General features: G+C 71.4%; 4 protein-coding genes across 10 annotated transcripts in view; 2 read left to right on the top strand and 2 right to left on the bottom strand.

Moving 5' to 3' along the window:
• Positions 1 to 911, top strand: part of PAK4 (p21 (RAC1) activated kinase 4) — a 26,880-nt gene extending 25,969 nt beyond the window's left edge. For all 4 annotated transcript variants that reach the window (XM_075490040.1, XM_075490039.1, XM_075490041.1 and 1 more), the window contains one exon: positions 115 to 911. In XM_075490040.1, the coding sequence (XP_075346155.1) occupies positions 115 to 270 (156 nt within the window). In that variant the 3' untranslated portion in view covers positions 271 to 911. The remainder of the gene's footprint in view (positions 1 to 114) is intronic.
• A 373-nt stretch (positions 912 to 1,284) lies between these two features.
• SYCN (syncollin) lies at positions 1,285 to 2,326 on the bottom strand. Of its 3 annotated transcripts, none has more exons than XM_075490066.1 (2): positions 1,613 to 2,326; positions 1,285 to 1,562 (listed from the first exon to the last, which is right to left on the bottom strand). In XM_075490066.1, exon 1 carries the CDS (start codon positions 2,138 to 2,140, stop codon positions 1,733 to 1,735), a length of 408 nt encoding a protein of 135 aa, XP_075346181.1. In that variant the 5' UTR covers positions 2,141 to 2,326; the 3' UTR covers positions 1,285 to 1,562; positions 1,613 to 1,732. The 3 variants fall into 3 exon arrangements, with proteins under 3 accessions (XP_075346181.1, XP_075346184.1, XP_075346183.1); XM_075490069.1 differs by having other exon boundaries at positions 1,285 to 1,512; positions 1,573 to 2,326; XM_075490068.1 differs by having other exon boundaries at positions 1,297 to 1,408; positions 1,449 to 2,326.
• Positions 2,327 to 4,545: 2,219 nt separating this feature from the next.
• On the bottom strand, positions 4,546 to 10,380 carry LRFN1 (leucine rich repeat and fibronectin type III domain containing 1). Its single transcript, XM_075490045.1, has 4 exons — positions 9,717 to 10,380; positions 7,714 to 7,761; positions 5,793 to 7,139; positions 4,546 to 5,375 (listed from the first exon to the last, which is right to left on the bottom strand). The coding sequence occupies exons 3-4, from the start codon at positions 7,115 to 7,117 to the stop codon at positions 4,790 to 4,792; spliced, it is 1,911 nt and encodes a 636-aa protein (XP_075346160.1). The 5' UTR covers positions 7,118 to 7,139; positions 7,714 to 7,761; positions 9,717 to 10,380; the 3' UTR covers positions 4,546 to 4,789.
• Positions 10,381 to 11,334: 954 nt separating this feature from the next.
• SAMD4B (sterile alpha motif domain containing 4B) lies at positions 11,335 to 18,358 on the top strand. Of its 2 annotated transcripts, XM_075490043.1 has the most exons (13): positions 11,335 to 11,439; positions 12,157 to 12,581; positions 13,239 to 13,691; positions 14,107 to 14,358; positions 14,446 to 14,555; positions 14,660 to 14,746; positions 15,087 to 15,327; positions 15,424 to 15,509; positions 15,611 to 15,729; positions 16,166 to 16,361; positions 17,028 to 17,145; positions 17,416 to 17,499; positions 17,715 to 18,358. In XM_075490043.1, exons 2-13 carry the CDS (start codon positions 12,386 to 12,388, stop codon positions 17,741 to 17,743), a joined length of 1,971 nt encoding a protein of 656 aa, XP_075346158.1. In that variant the 5' UTR covers positions 11,335 to 11,439; positions 12,157 to 12,385; the 3' UTR covers positions 17,744 to 18,358. The 2 variants fall into 2 exon arrangements, with proteins under 2 accessions (XP_075346158.1, XP_075346159.1); XM_075490044.1 differs by lacking the exon at positions 16,166 to 16,361.
• Positions 18,359 to 18,380: the final 22 nt, after the last annotated feature.

Here is an 18,380-nt window from a genome sequence, read left to right on the forward strand (position 1 = left end):
GGGGTGACGGGGCATCCTGGGGAGGGGGAAACCCCGCGGGGGCTCCCCGAGGTCCCCTGGGACGTGTCCACCCCCCCGGATGTCACTGACTGCCACCCCGCTCCCTCCCCGCAGGTTTCCCCCTCCCTCAAAGGCTTCCTCGACCGCATGCTGGTGCGGGACCCGGTGCAGCGGGCCACCGCCAACGAACTCTTGAAGCACCCCTTCCTGGGCAAAGCGGGGCCCCCCTCCTGCATCGTCCCCCTCATGCGCCAAAACCGCATGCGGTGAGGAGCATGCGGCCGCCCCGGCGCCCTCCTCGCCCTCACCGTCGCCTCTTAACTGGATTCGTGACTGTGCCACTACTGTCGGGGCGCTGGCGGGGGCACGGACCCCCCCGCACCGTACTACTGAGCCGGGGAGCGGCCGGGGAGGGGGGACAGCTCGGTTTTAATGACTTCACCGGCGCTCCGCACGGGGACAACAGCAAGACCACGCAGTGACGCTGTCCCGATGCCCCCCCCCTTGCTTCCCAGCAGAGATTTGGGGCTGGGGGCTTATCCCACCCCGGACCCGGTGTCGCCCCCACCCTGGGGAGCCGTTTGGGGCATATCCCCCCTTTCTTTTTCTTTTAAATCCCCTTTTTTTTGTCCCCATCCGGCCCCAGGGTCGGGCCACCACCTGCATCTCCACGGGGGGGGGGACGTGTCCCCAACACTACGGCCCCGCGGCCTCACTACTGATTCGGGGTCCCTACCACCCCCCCCCCGTCCCTTCCAAACACGTTTTTGTTCTTTTGGGGTTTGGTTTTTTTTTCTCTCCCGTTTCGTTTTTTAACAAAGCTATTTATATTGTCGTTTTGTAACGCCGCGGTATGGGGGGGCCCCGGGGCCGGCACGGGGACCCCCGGAGATTACACGTGTCCTTTTGGAGACAGCTGTGTCCCATCTCGTTTCTTTGGCGGGGGGGGGCCGTGCATGCGGACACGGGTAGTGTGCGTGTGTAGGGTCACACGTGCACGTGCACATGCCCATGTACACGCGTGATGCGTGTGCAGGTGAGGAACACGTGCACGTCTGCCCACACGTGTGATCCACCCGGGGCTGAGCCTGTGGGACACCCACCCACCCCACCCACCCCCCCCGGTGCTCCCCTGGGTCCCTGCTCGGAGGAGGAGGGGGGTCACAGGGTGACGGTCGTGGGGACCCCCCTTTCCCTGCCCAAAGATGCCCGGGGGGCCGCTGCCTGCCACCCCGCCCCACTTCCCCCCCAGTAAAGCACCCGCGAGGCAGGAGCTGCTGCGGCCTCCAGGCTTTATTGGCTGCGCTCAGAGCTGTGCGAGGCTGGGGGGGTCGGGGGGGTGGCACTGCCACGTCAACGCGTGTCAGCCTGCTTCTGTCAGCCTTGACCCATGTGGACTCACGGTGACCTGTGTGGACTCACGTTGACTTGTCTTGGCCCGCGTTGACTCGCCTTGACTCGTGTTGGCTTGTCTTGGCCCACGTTGGCTTGTCTTGGCCCACGTTGGCTTGTCTTGGCCCACGTTGAATCGTGTTGGCTTGTCGTGGTCAAGTTTGACTTGTCTTGGCCCACGTTGGCTTGTCTTGGCCCACATTGACTCGCGTTGGCCCACGTTGACTCACGTTGACTCACATTGACTCGCACTGGCCCGCGTTGACTCGCGTTGGCCCGCGTTGACTCGCGCTGACTCACGTTGACTGGTGTTGACCCGCGCCGCCCCGTGCCGCCCGCCTCAGTTGCACTTGCAGTAGTAGCCCCTGATGGCGTCGTTCCAGTCGCTGAAGAGCCCCCGCCGCACCTCCTGCAACCGCGGCACCGCGCCGGCCGAGAAACGCCGGCTCTTCCCCTTCTTGCCGGCCCGAGGCCAGACGGTCAGCTCGCAGCGGGTGCCCACCACCAAGGAGGAGACGCGGGCGGCCCAGTTGTGGGGCATGTAGGGGACGTCGGCGCCGGGGTCCACCACCAGGACGGCCCCCGCGCAGCACTCGTTGTAGTAGGCGCTGTCGTCGGCGTAGAGCTGGGCGCAGATGCGGGAGCCGTTGGCCGTCCGCAGGGCGGAGGGGGACGGGCACTGCGCCTCCACCCCCGCCAACGCCGCCGCCGCCAGCACCGCCGCCACCAGCGCCGCCGTCGCCGCCATCGCGCACCCCCCGCTGCCCCCGGTGCCGCCCAGATATACCCGGGCCCAAGGACAGGGGGAGGGGGCGACCCGGGCGTCCGGGCCCCCCCCCCCCGAGGAAAGGCCCCAGGTGTCCGGGCCGGGGACCCCCACCCCTGGGAAGGGACCCAGGTGCCCGGGCCCCCCCCCGGACCTCCCTCCCCCCCCTCCTCCTCCTCCTCCTTCTCCCCCCCCCTGGGAGGGGACCCAGGTGCCCGGGACCTCCGGCCCCCCTGGGAAGGGACCCAGGTGTCCTGGCCCCCTCCCGCCCCGTGGCCTCGGCCGTGGCCTTGGGGAAACTGAGGCACGGGGGGGGGGGGCAAGGCCAGGCCGGGGCCCCAGCTGTCCTGTATGCAAATGAGGGAGGGTAATTAGCCGGGGGGGGGGGGGGGGGGAGTTAGCGGAGGCCCCGGGGGTGATGGGGGGGTGCAAGCTCCGCCCCTGGTTTGCATATTAATGAGCCCAAGGCCACGCCCTTGCCGCGGCGCCAGGGGAGGGGCGGCCGGCGGTCTCCCGGCAACTGCATCCCCCGTATCCCGGCAACCGGCCCTGGCAACCGTATCCCGGCAACCGCATGGGGGGGTAATTACCCCCTCCCTCATTAGCATAGCCCCGCCCCCGCCCCCGCAGCCAATGGCCAGGGCGCCCACCTCGTTAGGCCGCTCATTAGCATACGAATGAGCTCATTTGCATACAGGGAGCTGCCTCTTCGGGGGCGCGGGCGGGGGATTCTCGAGGGTCTCGTGTGGCGCTGGGGCTCCCTGGAGCGCCCGACTGAGCGGGACCCCCCGGCCCCCCCAGCGGACAGAGGGGACCCCCCCAGGCAGAGGGGACCCTCCAGGGCCCCCCATCAGACAGAGGGGCCCCCCCCAGGCAGAGGGGGCCCCCGGCCCCCCCCATCAGACAGGGGGGCCCCCCCAGGCAGAGGGGACCCTCCAGGGCCCCCCATCAGACAGAGGGGACCCCCCAGGCAAAGGCGACCCCCGACCCCCCCATCAGAGGGGACCCCCCAGGCAGAGGGGACCCCCGACCCCCTCCACCCCCCCCATCAGATAGACGGGGCCCCCCCAGGCAGAGGGGACCCCCGGGACCCCATCAGACAGAGGGGACCCCCCAGGCAGAGGGAACCCCCCCCCCCGCCCCCCCATCAGACAGGGGGGACGCCCCAGGCAGAGGGGACCCCCGGGAATCCCCCCCATCGGACAGAGGGGACCCCCGGGCCCCCCATCAGACAGGGGGGGACCCCCCAGGCAGAGGAGGGGGGCCCCCCCCCGGCGCCCACAGACAGAGCGGCTCCCCTCCTCTTCACACACAAAAGGTTTAATCGCCCCGGGCGGGGGGGGCACAGGTTTTTAATGTAAAAACTTGTGTTAAACACTGCAGCGGGCCGGGGGGCGGCTGGCGGGGGGCGAGGGGTTGGGGGAGATCGGGGGGGCAAGGGGCGAATGGGGGGGGGTAGCGGGGGGGGTAAAGGGGCAAATGGGGCTGGGGGGCCATGGGGGGGGCAAGGGGCAGACGGGGGGGCCGGGGTCCGACCCCCGCGGGGTTATCCAGACCAGCCAGATAGGAGGCCCCGGGCCGAGGCGAGGGGGGGGGACGGGGGACAACGGGGGGGGGGACGGGGACACGGGGGGGCCCAGGTGTCCGGGCCTCCCCCGAGGGGTGGGGGGGCTGCGGTTCTCGTGTCATCTGTGCAGACATGTCAGTGGCGTGTGCGGGGCCCCCCCGCTGCCGGCCCGGCCAAAGGCACCGCGGCGGGGGGCAGGCCAGGGCCGCACACGCGTGTCGGGGCGCACACGCGTGTCGGGGAGCACACGCGTGTCAGGGCGCACACGCGTGTCGGGGCGCACACGCGTGTCGGGGTGCGCACAAGTCCCAGCGTGCGTGTCCCCAGTCGGGGTGCCCACGCGTGTCCCAGGGGGTGCCCACGCGTGTCGGGGTGCCCACACACGTCCCAGGGGTGCCCACGCGGGTGCCACGGGGGGCAGGTAGGTACCGGGTTGCATACGGGTGCCCCTGGGGGGGGGCACATGGATACCGATGGGGGGGAGCACGCGGGTGCCCGGGGGGCACGTGGGTGCACACAGGGACCGCGAGGAGCACCCAAGGGTGCGTGCCGGCACCCGATGGCACCCACAAGCACCCGGGGGGGGCCTGCAGGCACCCAGGGGTGCTGGGGCTGCATACGGGCACCCATGGGTGCACCAAGCACCCAGGGGCGCACAGGAGCACCCGAGGTTGCGTTCAGGTACGCCCAAGGCTGCTGTGTTCAGGAACCCAGGAGCACCCAAGGGTGCACAGGAGCACCCAAGGCTGCGTTCGGGCACCCAGGAGCACCCAAGGGTGCATTCAGACACCCGGGAGCACCCAAGGCTGCATTTGGGCACCCAAGGCTGCATTCCCAAACCCAAGAGCACCCAAGGCTGCATTCGGGCACCCAAGGGTGCACAGGAGCACCCAAGGCCGCGTTCCGACACCCAAGAGCACCCAAGGCTGCATTTGGGCACCCAGGGGTGCGTTCAGGCGCCCGGGGTGCACGCGAGCACCCAGGAGAGCACGGGGATGCTGAGGACCCGGTGCCGCCCGGCTGCCTCTGAGCACCCTAGGGTGCTGCCCGCCCCCTGCCCCCCCCTAGACGGTGCTCTCGAGCATCCAGTGGGTGCTGCCGAAGGAGGGGCGCAGGGTGGGGGCCGCGTCGGGCAGGTCGAGGCGCGGCAGCGAGCCATGGCGCCGAGTCCGTGCGCGCCGCGGGTAGCTGTGGCTGGGGAAGAGCCCCCGCGCCCCCTCCCTGGCAGCACCCACGGGTGCCGGCGGCGGGAGGGCGGAGGGCTGCGGCGGCGGCGGCGGCGGCGGCGGCTCCGGCTCGGGGGGTCTGTGGGTGCCGTTGGTCTGGGAGCAGACGCTGGCGACGGCGGCGGCGGGGCGGCGGGCGGCCGCCGCCTTGTAGCGGGCGGTGAGGATGAGGATGAAGACGAGGACGGAGGTGGCGATGGCGGCACCGATGACGATGATGACGGTGCCCCCCAGAAAATGGGGTCGGGGAAGGGCGGCGCAGCCGGGGGCCCCCCCGGCCGTGGCGAAGCGGACGCAGCCGAGGGCGCGGGCGGTGGGCAACGCCGTCGCCCCTTCGGCGTAGAGGGCCGAGACGCAGAGGTCGTACTCGCGCCCCGCCGCCAGGTCCCGCAGCACAAAGCTCCGGCTGGAGGGGGGCAGCAGCCTGGGGGGGCACGGAGAGGCTTGGGGGGTGGGGAACGTGGCCCCGGGGCGCGCGCGCCTGTGGGCTGCGAGGCGGCGGCGCGGGCGGGCGAGGCCACGCGGCTCCACGCGGTGCCGTGCGATGCCACGCCGCGCCGTGCGATGCCACCCCGCGATGCCGGGCAACGTCCCGGGCTGCCGGGCCAGGCCCCACAGCGCCGCGCAACGAGGGGAAACGCACCCGAACCCCGCACCCGGCAGCCCCCCAGGACCCCCCAGAGACCCCTAGAGCCCCCCAGGACCCCCCAGGATCCCTCAGAGCCCCCCAGAGCCCCCCAGGACCCCCCAGAGCCCCCCAGGATCCCTCAGAGACCCCCAGAGCCACCCAGGACCCCCCAGAGCCCCCCAGGACCCCCCAGAGCCCCCCACGGGCACCCACCTGTAGACGAGGGAGTCGTCGAGGGAGCTGTTGTACTGGATCTGGAACATGCGGATGCCGGGGACGTGGCGCTGGGGCAGCCAGCGGATGCGCGCCGAGGAGGCCGTCAGCTCGGCCGCCACGATGCGCCGCTCGCCCGCCGCCCGCGACTCGTTGCCGCCGGCGCGAGCCATGTCGGAAGGACCGGGCCCGGCTTCGGCATCCCCGTCCCCGTCGCTGCGAGGGACGGGCAGCGGCAGGACGGCCACCTGCACCCGAGCGGCCGCCTCGCCGGCGGCGTTGGAGGCGACACAGGTGAAGGCGCCGTGGTCGCGGAGCGTGGCCACCCGCAGCTCCAAGGAGCCATCGGGCCGGACGGCGCGGCGCGACCCGTTCTGCACCAACCGCCCGTCGGGACCCAACCAATGCAGCGCTGGCGGCGGGTCGCCGGCAGCGGCGCAACCCAACCGTAAGGGTTGGCCTTCCAACACGGCGGCAGGGTCAGCGGCCGCTCCGGCGATGGCCGGTGCCCGGCACGCCAGCTCTTCCTCCGGCACGGCCCAGAGCAGGCGGCCGGCGAGCGGCGGTGGCGAGGCGCAGCTCTCCAACCGGCCCGGCCGCGCCAACCGGCGCAACCACAGCAGCTCGCAGTTGCAATGCAAAGGGTTCCCCCCCGCCGCCAAACTGGGTCCCGGCGGTCCCGGCACCGGCGGTAACGCCCGTAAGCGGTTGGCGGTGAGGTCCAACCGCGCCAAGCGGGGTAACCGCGCCACCGCCCCGGCGGGGACCCGCTCCAAGAGGTTGTGATCCAAGGTGAGGGTGGCCAAACTGGCCATGCCGGCCACCGCCTCCCACGGCAAGGCCGGCAAATTGTTATGGGAGAGATCGAGATCCTCCACCGTGGCGGCGAAGGCGGCGAAGGCGGCGGGTTCGATGGCGGCCAGCTGGTTGTTGGCCAAGATGAGGTGGCGGAGGCTGGCCAAGCCCCGCAGCTGCGCCCCGCTCAGCGCCGGCAGCCGGTTGCCATCCAGGTGGAGGGCGCGGAGGGCGCGGAGGTCGGCGAAGGCGCCGGGCGCCAAGCGGCGCAGCCCGTTGCGGGAGAGGGTGAGGTGGACCAGGCTGCTCATGTTGGCGAAGTCGGCGCGTCCCACGGCGCCGATGAAGTTGTCGGCGAGACGCAGCTCCACGGCGGCGCGGTCCAGGGTGGGGGGCACGGCCAGGAGGCCGGTGCGGGCGCAGAGGAGGGTGGGGTTGGGGGCGGCCGCCGGGCAGAGGCAGCGGGGGGGGCAGCGGTGGGACCCCGCCACCGCCCCCAGCATCACCAGGGGCACCAGCAGCTTCGCCATCCTCCGCCGGCCCCGGCGGCGCCTGCGGGGCGGGGACAGGGTCAGGCTGTGGGGCAGGATCGGGCCCGGGGGGGGGGGGGGAGGGCAGGATCGGGCCCGGGGGTTGCAGGATCGGGCCCAGGGGCAGGATCAGGCCCAAGGGGGGGCAGGATCGGGCCCGGGGGCAGGATCGGTGCTGTGGGGGGCTGCCGCCCGATCCCCTGGCAGCCATGAGATCCCATGAGATCCCGTGTGTCCCCTGAGATCCGGGGAGTCCCCGTGTGATCCCGCGTGATCCCGTGTGCCCCGTGAGATCCCGTGTGATCCCGTGAGATCCCGTGTGCCCCCATGCGATCCCGCGTGTCTCCTGAGATCCGGGGAGTTCCCGTGTGATCCCGCGTGATCCTGTGTGCCCCGTGAGATCCCGCGTGCCCCCGTGAGATCCCGCGTGTCTCCTGAGATCCAGGGAGATCCCATGTGATCCCACGTGATCCCGTGTGCCCTGTGAGATGCCGTGTGCCCCCGTGTGATCCTGGTGATCCCGTGTGATCCCGTGTGCCCTGTAAGATCCCGTGTGCCCCCGTGTGATCCCGCGTGATCCCGCGTGATCCCGTTACCTCCTCTCAGGGCTCCATGTCGGTCCCGTCCGGGCGTTGCCGCGGGGCCTGTGGGGACAGGGGACCAGTACCCACCAGTACGGACCAGTACCCACCAGTACGGACCAGCACAGCTGCACACAGCCCAGTACAGCCCAGTATGGTTCCATATGTCCCATACACCCCAGTATAGCCCAGAACAACCCAGTATGGCCCTGTACACCCCAGTATGGCCCAGTATAGCCCAATACAGCTCAGTACGGCTCCATACACCCCAATATGGCCCCATACACCCCAGTATAGCCCAGAACAGCCCATTATGGCCCTGTACACCCCAGTATGGCCCAGTATAGCCCAGTACAGCTCAGTACAGCTCCATACACCCCAATATGGCCCCATACACCCCAGTATGGCCCAGAACAGCCCATTATGGCCCAGAACACCCCAGTACGGCTCCATACACCCCAGTATGGCCCAGTAGAGCCCAGTACAGCTCAGTACAGCTCCATACACCCCAGTATGGCCCAGTACAGCTCAGTACAGCCCAGTAAAGTCCAGTACAACCCAGTCTAGGCCAGTACAGACCGACACAGCCCAGTACAGCCCAGTGTAGCCCAGTATCGCCTGGTAATACCCCAAATGGCCCATTACAGTCTAATAAGGCTCAGCACAGCCCAGTATGGCCCAGTAACAGCCCAGTATGGCCCAGCACAACCCAGTACAGCCCAGGAGGAGCCAGTACAGGCTGCACAGCCCAGCATGGACCAGTACAAGCCAGTATGGGTCAGTACAAGCCAGTACAGCCCTGTAAGGACCAGTACAACCCAGTGTGGGCCAGCACAGCCCAGTATGGCCGAGGATGGCCCATCATGGCCCAGTATGGCCCAGCACAGCCCAGTATGGTCTAGTATAATCCCATACAGCCCGGTATAAGCCAGTACAGCTCAGGACAGCCCAGTAGAACACAATATGGCACAGTATGGATCAGTATGGCCCAGTACAGCCCAGCACAGCCCAGTATGGACCAGTACAAGCCAGTATGGGCCAGTACAGGCCAACACAGCCCAGTATGCCCCAGCACAGCCCAGTACATCCCAGTATGTATGAGCAGTACAGTCCAGTATGGCTCAGTATAGCCCCATACAGGCCAGTAAGGCCCAGCACAGCCCAGTATGGTCCAGCACAAGCCAGTAAGACCCAGCATATCCCAGTATGGCCCAGTACAGCTCAACATGGCCCACTAGAGCCCAGCACAGCCCAGTACAACCCAGTGCGGCCCAAAACAGCCCAGCATGGCCCAGTACAGACCAGTATGGGACTGCACAACCCAGTATGGCCCAGTACAGAGCAGTATGGGACTGCACAGCCCAGTATGATCCAGTACAGACCAGTACAGGACAGCCCAGCCCAGTACAGACCAGTACAGGACTGCACGGCCCAGTACAGAGCAGTACAGGACTGCATGGCCCAGTATAGCCCAGTATAGATCAGTACGGGACAGCCCAGCCTAGTACAGACCCAGTACAGACCAATACAGGACTGCACGGCCCAGTATGGCCCAGTACAGACCAGTACGGGGCAGCCCAGCCCAGTACAGACCAGTACAAGACAGCCCAGCCCAGTATGGCCCAGTACAGACCAGTACAGGACTGCACGGCCCAGTATGGCCCAGTACAGACCAGTACAGGACTGCATGGCTCAGTACAGACACAGTACAGACCAGTATGGGGCAGCCCAGCCCAGTACAGACCCAGTACAGACCAGTACAAGACAGCACAGCCCAGTATGGCCCAGTACAGACCAGTACAGGACAGCACAACCCAGGGACCGCCTCCCGGTGCCTCCCCCAGCCGCCGGTGCCCCCCCCCGCGTCGGTAACCACCCCTCCCTCCGGTAACACCCCCCCCCCTCCGGTGCCCCCCCCCCCCCGCCCCGTAACCGCCCCCCCGGTACCCCAGTCCCCGGTAACCGCCCCCCCCGGTCCTCGCCCTCCTCCGGTCCCCCCCGGAGAAGCCCCCCGGTACCTGGGGGGGGCTCAGCCCACGGACGCTCCCATCGCGGCTCCGAGCACGGCACCGGCCGGGGGAGGGGGCACCGGGCCCGGTCAGGCCTCACCCCGCCGGGGGGCCATGGGCGGGGAGGGGGGGCACCGGGAGGGGGGGGGGGACGGGACCGGCAGCAGGAGGGGCACCGGGGAGAGGGGAGGGGGGGACCGGGCCCGGTTGTAGCGGGGTTGGGGAGGGGCGATGGGATGGGGGGGATGCCGGTACGGGGGTGGGGGAGCCCCGGGATGCCGGGATGGGGGTACCGGGATGCCGGGATGGGGGTACCGGGATGCGGGGGGGGGGGGGGGGTACCGGGATGCCGGGGGGGGGTACCGGGATGCCGGCCCGGGCTGATGGCGGCGGGGCGGGTGCGGCGCGGGGGGCGGCCCGGGATGGCGGCGGGGCGGCCCCGGTGCGGGTGCTGGTGCCGGTGCAGCCCCGGTCCCGCCGGCACAGGCCGCCGCCGCCGCTCGGAGCCGCAGAGCCGCCGGGGCGGGGCGGGGCGGGGCGGGGCCGGCGGGCGGGCCCACGGACGGACCCACGGACCCACGGACGGACCCGGGGAGGGGCGGGACGGGCTCTGCTCCCTCGCACCGGCGGGGCCGCGGAGCCAGCCGTCCCTCTGTCCGTCGGTGCCTGTCCCCGTCCGTCTGTCCTCCCCCAGCCCGCGGCCCTCCCTCCCTCCCTCCCTCCGGCTGTCTGTCCTTCCCTCCCGCCCTCCATCCCTCCCGCTGTCTGTCCGTCCCTCCTTCCTTCCCTCCATCAGGTCCCCCCTCCTTCCCTCCGTCTGTCTGTCCCTCCCTCCCTCCCTCCGTCTGTCCCCCTCTCCCTCGTCCGTCTGTCCCTCCCTCCCGCCATCTCCCCGTGCCCCCCTCTGTCCGTCCCTCTGTCCCTCTGTCTGTCCCTGTCCCCGTCCCACGGGAGCACACGCACGCCGGGGGGCCGGGGACGCGCTGGGGAGACGGGGGACGCGTGGCCGGAGCCCTCGGGGACGTTGGGGACAGCGGGGATGGGCTGGAGGAGACGGGGCGCTGGGGATACTGGGGGACACGGGCTGGGGACACTGGGGGACCTGGGCTGGGGGCACTGGGACACACTGGGGACACTGGGACACACTGGGGACCGGGCTCATGCGCCCGGTGGCCAGGGCCCCCGAGTCACGGCCCCACAGCCCCGCCCCCACAGGCCCCGCCCCCGCCCCACCCTGAAGCCCCGCCCCCGCAAGCCCCCCCCAGGCCCCGCCCCCGGGCGGGGCCCAGGCGAGGGAGCGGAGTACCGCCGAGGGGGCGTGGCCCAAGAGAGGGGGCGTGGCCTAGGCCAAGAGAGGGGGCGTGGCCTCGGGAGGGACGTGGCAGTAGCGAGGGGGCGTGGCCGGCGCAAAGGGGAGGGGCCGCGCTGCGGCCCTTGCCTCCTCCCCGCCCCAGGCGACGCCGCGAGCACCGCCCCCGTGCTCCCATTGGCAGCGTCGCGGCCCAATGGCGAGCCGGGGCGGGGCCGCGAGAGGCGGACAACTCGCCGCCGGAAGCGGCCGTCCCACCCCGCTGCCCTCCCATTGGCCGCGTCTGTGCGGTTGGCGGAAGGGGCGGGGCACGGCGGCGGGCGCATGCGCAGTGGCGCGGTGACGCACCGTGCGTGCTGTGCGCGCTGACGTTGCGCGGCGGCGACGGCGCCTCCGAGTGCGGCTGCGGCGGCGGCGGCGGCGGTGAGTGAGGGGCGGCCCCGGGCCCGGCCCCGGCCGCAGCCCCCAGGCCCCGCCTCGGCCCCAGCCCCGGCCCCGGCCCGCAGCCCCGAGGCTCCGGCCCCTCCCCGCGGCCGCCGGGCCTGGGCCGCCCCCGGCGCGGCCTCCTCGGCCGGGCCCTGACTGGCCGCCCCCCCATCCCCCCCCCCCCCCGTACCGGTACCGAGCCCCGGCCCCGCCGGGCCCGGCCCTCCCGCCCCGGCGCCTTCGCCCTCCCTGGCGGCGCTGGGAGCGCCCCGCTCCCGGCTTTGCCCGCTTCGCCCGCCGGGAGGGCCCTGAAGGGCCCCGGGACCCCCCTGCGCCCGGGCCCGCCCCGTTCCGCCCCCCGCGGGCCCCCACAGCCCCTTCGGCTGCTCCCCCGGCCGCTTCCCCGTCCCCTCTTCCAGGGCGTCGGGTACTGCCGGGCTGGAGCCGGGCACCGGGCGGGCGCTCCGAGGGGTCCCGCGCCCCTCCCGGGGTGTCCCTGGGCGGGGCGGGGCGGAGGATCCCTTCTCTGGGGCTCGGGAGCGCGTACGGGGGAAGTGGGCGCGCCAGGGGGGTGCCGGTGGTCCTGGCAGGGCTGAACTGGCCCCCTGAGGCGCTCCCCTTCGCACCGGGAGCACCCCTGTCCCCGTCGGCGGGGGTCCTGCGGGGGTGCCGGTCCCCGGCCCTGACACCGCCCCGTCTCCTCTCTCTCCGCAGCGATCTCCGGGGCTCTCCCACGGGAACGCGGCCAGGGGGCCCGGCCGGAGCCGTCGGGGCCTCGCGCCCCCCCCCATGCCCACCCTGGCCCGGGGGGGCACCGACTCCTCAGCCAGGCCCCGCGGGGGCCCCCACTGCGGCCGCCGCATCGCCGCCATGTGAGGGGGGGGCACGGCCGGCCCCGCGTCTCCCCCTCCCCGCCGCCACCGTGAGCCCCCCCGGCACCGCCATGATGTTCCGGGATCAGGTGGGGATCGTGGCGGGGTGGTTCAAGGGTTGGAACGAGTGCGAGCAGACGGTGGCCCTGCTCTCGCTGCTGAAGCGCGTCACCCGCACCCAGGCCCGCTTCCTCCAGCTCTGCCTCGAGCACTCGCTGGCCGACTGCACCGACATCCACCTCCTCGAGGCCGAGGCCAACAGCGCCGGTGAGTGGCGGCGGGGGGCTCCTGGGGCGGGTGGGTGGGCTCTGTGGTGACCCCCGGGGCTCCCTGGGTGGACGAGTGGGCACCCCGGGTATCCCTGGGCGGACGGATGGGCTCCCTCAGCACCCCTGGGACTCCCTGGGTGGGCTCCTTGGGGACCCCGTGGGGCCCCGAGGGGCCCCGAGGGCTCTTGCCGCACCCGGTGGGTCTCCATGCATCATCCCGCTTCCCCCCAGGGGCTCTCCCCACGGTCCTGGGTGCCCCAGGGGAGCTTTATGGGGACCCCAAAAGCTCCCTGGGCGCCTGGCAGGGCTCCCCGCCTCACCCTGGGGCTCCCCCTTTGTCCCCGGGCACCTCTGGGGTCCCCTCCCTGTGCATTCCTGGACAATTAGGGGGACTCATGGGGCTCCCGTCTTCCTTGGGGAAAACTGGGGGGTTTTGTCCCTAATTTTAGCCCTCTGTAGTTGCTCCTGGAGAGCTTTGCTCCCCTGTTTCCAGCCCGGGGGCGGTGGTTTAGCTCCATCGCCCCCCAAATCCCGCCCCCGCGCATCCCGATGAGGTGATTCTACGTGGGACGCGGCCTCGTCCCCTCCTTGGTGCCGTCCCCCCGAGCTGCGCGGTGACGCCGACGCCCCCCTCACCCCTTTCCCCCCTCCCCAGCCGCCATCAGCCAGTGGCCGCAGGAGCCGGCGGAGGCAGCGGTGGCCCTGCTCCTGGCCCACCTCCCGCTCCTGCAGCCGGGGAACGCCGCCGCCAAGGCCGAGTACATGAAGCGGCTGCAGAAGATCCTGGCGTACGCCATCGAGAGCAACCGCTGCGTGGAGGAGAGCCGGCAGCTCCTCTCCTACGCCCTCATCCACCCCGCCACCACCCTGGACGACCGCAGCGCCTTGGCCCTCTGGCTGGGCCACTTGGAGGAGCGTTTGGCCAGTGGCGGCGGCCCCCCAGCACGACCCCCCCGCCCCGACGCCCCTCGACGGCCGCCGCCTCCCCACGAGTGGCCCGAGCACGCAGCCCCCGAGCTGGGGCCAGCCTGGCCCGAGACAGCCCCCCGGGAGAACGGGCATCCCCCCTTTCACCCCCCCGCCAGCGGCAACGGCCTGGGGGGAGCGGGTGAGCAGGGACGGGGGGGTGGGAGGGGGCCTGGGGGTGACACTGAGGGCCAGGGAGGGGGTGGGGGGGGCAGGGAGGGGTCTGGAGGGGACGAGGGGGTTGGGAAAGGGTCTGGAGGGGACGTTGAGGGTAGGGAGGGGGCGGGGGGGGACAAGGGAGCTGAGGAGCGACCTGGGGGGACGTTAAGGGCTACGGGGGGGTGGGAGGGACGTTAAGTGCCGAGGAGGTACTTGGGGGGGACGGGGGGGTGGGACCTGGGTGTCTGGGGAGGGGATCTGGGGGGTCGAGGGGGGGACGGGACAGGTAGGGGGCACAGGGATCTGGGGGAGACGTGAAGGGCCGAGGAAGGGGCTGGGGGGGTCCCGCAGAAGGGACTCCGGCGCCCGGGCCCCCCCTGACCCCCCAATCCCCGCAGCTCTGCCCTGCCAGCTGCACCCCAGCCCGCTGAAGCGTTCCCTCTCGCTGGTGCCCGGCAGCCCCCAGGGAGGAGGAAACGAGTGGCCGGGGGGGGGTGACGAGCCCGCTGTCCCCGTCCCCCCCCGTCCCCCCTTCGGGGACCACGCGCCCCTCTCGCCCCAGAGCAGCGTGGCCTCCTCGGGCAGCGAGCAGACCGAGGAGCCGGCCGGCGGGCGCAACACCTTCCAGGAGGACGGCAGCGGCATGAAAGGTGGGGGACGGGGCACCTGTGGGCGGCGTGGGGGGGGCCGTGGGGACCTGTCGCCTTACGGCCACCCCCGTGTCACCCCCCCCAAAGATGTCCCCTCCTGGCTGAAGAGCCTGCGGCTGCACAAGTACGCAGCGCTCTTCTCCCAAATGACGTACGAGGAGATGATGACTCTGACGGAGCATCACCTCGAGTCACAGGTAAGACGGGGCTCCCCCCCTGCGTCCCCCCTCCGTGTCCCCACCACCCTCGGATGAGGGGACACCCCCCCCCCCGCCCCTCTTGTCCCTCCTTGTCCCCGCAGAACGTCACCAAGGGCGCGCGGCACAAGATCGCCCTCAGCATCCAGAAGCTGCGGGAGCGGCAGAGCGTCCTCAGGGCGCTGGAGAAGGTGTGGCACCGGGGTGGCCCTCGGGTCCCCAGGGGTGGCATGGGGTGGCCCTGGTCCCCTTCTGCATCCCGAGGGCTGGCACAGGGTGTCCCCCGTGTCTCTGTTGTCCCCAGGGCTGGCACAGGATGTCCCTGGTCCCTCCTCTGTGTCCCCCAGGGGTGGCACAGGATGTCCTTGGTCCCCCCCGTTGTCCCCAGCGATGGCACAGGGTACCCCTGGTCACCCCCAATGTCCCTAGGGCTGGGGGGGGTGGTCCCTGATCCCCCCAAGTCCCCATGTCCCACCGCTCGTCCCCCGTGTGTCCCCCCACCCTGTCCTACGTGTCCCCTGGTCCCCGCAGGACATCCTGGAGGGGGGCAACCTGTGGACGGCGCTGCAGGAGCTCCAGCAGATCATGGTGACCCCCATCAAGGCCTTCAGGCCCCCCCCGGCCGCCCCCCCAGCAAACAGCACCCCCGACGGGGCCCCCCCGGGGGCTGCTGACGCCTTCACCCCCCACCCGGCTGCCGACGCCGAAGCCCCTGCCGCCCCCGTCCCTGACGGGGACATCCCGGGGCAGTTCACCCGTGTCATGGGCAAAGGTGAGACCCCCGCTTCGTTTGGGGGGGGTGGGGTGGGTGTCAGGGTGCTGGGGGGGGGGGGCAGGGTGCCTGGGTCCCTCCCTGACCCCCCCTCAGTGTGCACCCAGCTCTTGGTGTCGCGGCCGGACGAGGAGAACATCACCAGTTACCTCCAGCTCCTCGAGAAGTGCCTGAGCCATGAGGTAGGGCAGGGCCTGGGGGGGGCTCGGGGGGGCCGCAGGGACGTCTGTCCCCACCTGACACCCCCCCTTGTCCGTGCGTCCCCCCCCCGTGTCCCCCCCAGGCGTTCACGGAGACGCAGAAGAAGAGGCTCCTCTCCTGGAAGCAGCAGGTCCTGAAGCTGCTCCGCGCCTTCCCCAAGAAGGTGCCGCTCGACGGCCCGGGCTATCGGCCCCCCAAGGGGTAGGTGGGCGTTTAGGGGGGGGGCCGAGGGGGCTGGGACCCCCCCCAGTCACCCCATGCACCCGTTTCCCCTCGGGACCCCATCCCTGTCCCCCAGTTTGCCTCTCTTGGGGGGGTGTGGGACCCCCCAGGTGCTGCGTTTACACCCTTGGGGCTCCCCTGGGGGGCTCGTGGCCCCCCAAGTGCCTTATTCCCCCCCCCGCCCAATTTCCCCCCCCCCTCCCCAATTTGGGGTGGTCTGAGGGGGTCTCGTCCCCCTCCAGGACACCCCTGTGCCCCACTTTGTCCCCCTGGGTGCCCCATTTCCCCCCCCCCCCGAGGGTGGGGGGGGCCTCGCTTTCCCCCCGGGTGGGGCTCTGGGTGACCCCTGGGGCTGGCGGGGGGTCTGGGGGGGCCGGTGCCACCCTGACCCCCCCTCCCCGTGTCCCCCCCCCAGCTGGGCCTTTGGCTCCAACTCGCTCCCCATAGCTGGCTCTGTGGGGGGGGCGGGGGGGCGGCGGGGGCAGCGCCCCTTTGCGTTGCCCCCCCGTGCGCTGCCCCCCGCCCGCCTGGGGCTGCTGGGGCCTGCTGGGGGGGCCCCCGCCCCCCGGCCCCCCCTCGGCGGCCCCCCCCTCGGCGCCCAGGGACGCCAGGTGGGTCACAGGGATGGGGGTGGGGGGGCCTGGGGGGAGAGGGGTGGATTCTGGGGTCCTTTGGGCTGTGGGGGGGTCCTAGGGGTTGGGGGGGCAGATGTGGGGAGTGCCTGGGGATTTGAGGGGGGTCCTAGGGGTTGGGGGGGGTCCTAGGGGTGGGGGGAACAGATGTGGGGGTCCCTGGGGATTTGAGGGGGGTCCTAGGGGTTGGTGGGGGCAGATGTAGGGGTCTGGGGGGGGGGGGGGGGAGGTGTCCTAGGTGTTGGGGGAGGGGAGATACTTGGGTCCCTGGGCATTTGGAGGGGGCAGACGTGGGGGTCCTTGGAGATCTGGGGGGGGGGGGGGGGACGGACGACAGATGTGAGGGCCCTTGGAGATTTGGGGAGGGGGGATCGTGGGGGGGGGACACAGATGTGAGGGTCCTTGGGGATTTGGGGGGCTGCTGGATGTTGGGATGGGGGGGGCTGGATGAACTTGGGGGTCAGACACTGGGATCCTTTGGGGGGGCTCCTTCACCCTGCAATCCCCATGGGGGCCCCAGATCCTGGGGGTCTCTTTTGGGGGGGACCCTGCTGGACACCAGCATCCCAGTATTGGGGTCCAGCCCCCTTCCCCCCCCCCCCCCCCCCCCCCCAATAACCCAATAACCACCCTTCCCCCCCCCAGAGCCTGTGGTTCGGCAGCGGGGGGGCCGGGGGCTCCCCGGGGAGCCGCAGCGCGGTGCAGCGCACCCACTCGCTGCCCGTCCACACCTCGCCCCAGGCCCTGCTCGCCTTCCCCCAGGGTAGGTCTGGGGGGGGGCCAAAAATGGGGGGGGGGGGACACCATGCTGGGGGAGGGGGTAACCCTGTGCCCCCCCCCCCCGGGGCGGGGGAGGATGTTTCAGTCCATGCTTGGGGGGGTGCAGGATGCTTGAAACCCCCCCTGCGGGTTTTGGGGCGGGGGCTCTGGATGCCTGGACCCCCCCCAGGAGGGTTGGGGGGGGCAGGGATCGGGGCGGGGGGGGGGGGCAGGGTGCCTGGGACCCCTCCCTCACCCCTGTGTCCCCCCCCAGAGTGTCCCCTCCCCGGCACTGACCTGGAGATCAACCCCACGCTGGAGTCGCTGTGCCTGAGCATGACGGAGCACGCGCTGGGCGGTGAGGGGGGGCACGGGGACGCGGGGGGGGCACGGGGACATGGGGGGGGACGTGGGGACGTGGCGGGGACAGGGGGGGGCACAGAGGCCCAGGGGAATTTTGGGGAAGGGGACAAGGTGGGATGTGGGGATGGGGGGGTGTTGGGGGACACACGGGGGGGGGTGAGGGGACACAGCCCCCCCCCGGTGCCCCCTGACACCCCCACCCCCCCGCAGATGGCACAGACAAGACCTCCACCATCTGATGGCGCCGCCCCCTCCCCAAATCGGGGGGTCACACCCTTAACCCCCCCCGGGGGGGCACCCCCTCCATCACCAGTCACCCTCAGTGCCCCCCCGGGGGGGACCCTAAAATAAGCGGGGGGGTTCCCCCCCCGCCCCCCCCTCCCCCAGGGCGGGGGGAGGGGCGCAGGGCCCCTGCGAGGGAGGGGCTCCCGGGGCCGATGACCTCGCTGGGGGGGCGGGGGGGCCGTGTTGACACTACAGGGGCCGCGCGTGGGGGCGGGGCTCTCCCGGCCCCTCTTTGTTTGGGGGGGGGGCGGGGGGGTTGTTGCGTTTTCACCATTTTTAATAATCCCCAAACCCTGGGTTTTTTGTTGGTTTTTTTTTTTGTTTTGGTTTTTTTTTGCTTTATTATATTATTATTATTATTAATATTATTTTTGGTTTTGGCCCCCGGGAGGGGGGGGGGGGGGTGTCACCCTGTCCACCCCCCCAGGGGGGGCACACCCCAAATTTAGGTACACGTTGATGCCCCCCAGGGTGGGGGACGCCCCGGGACCCCCCCCCCGTCGGTACAGCCCCCCCCCCCCCCTTTGTACACGTAGCGCCGCGGCCCTTCGAGATAGAAACGTTATTTTAGATACATTTTATTATGAATAA

The sequence above is a fragment of the Mycteria americana genome, unplaced genomic scaffold, assembly GCF_035582795.1.
Source record: "Mycteria americana isolate JAX WOST 10 ecotype Jacksonville Zoo and Gardens unplaced genomic scaffold, USCA_MyAme_1.0 Scaffold_43, whole genome shotgun sequence".
NCBI classification, from domain to species: domain Eukaryota; kingdom Metazoa; phylum Chordata; class Aves; order Ciconiiformes; family Ciconiidae; genus Mycteria; species Mycteria americana.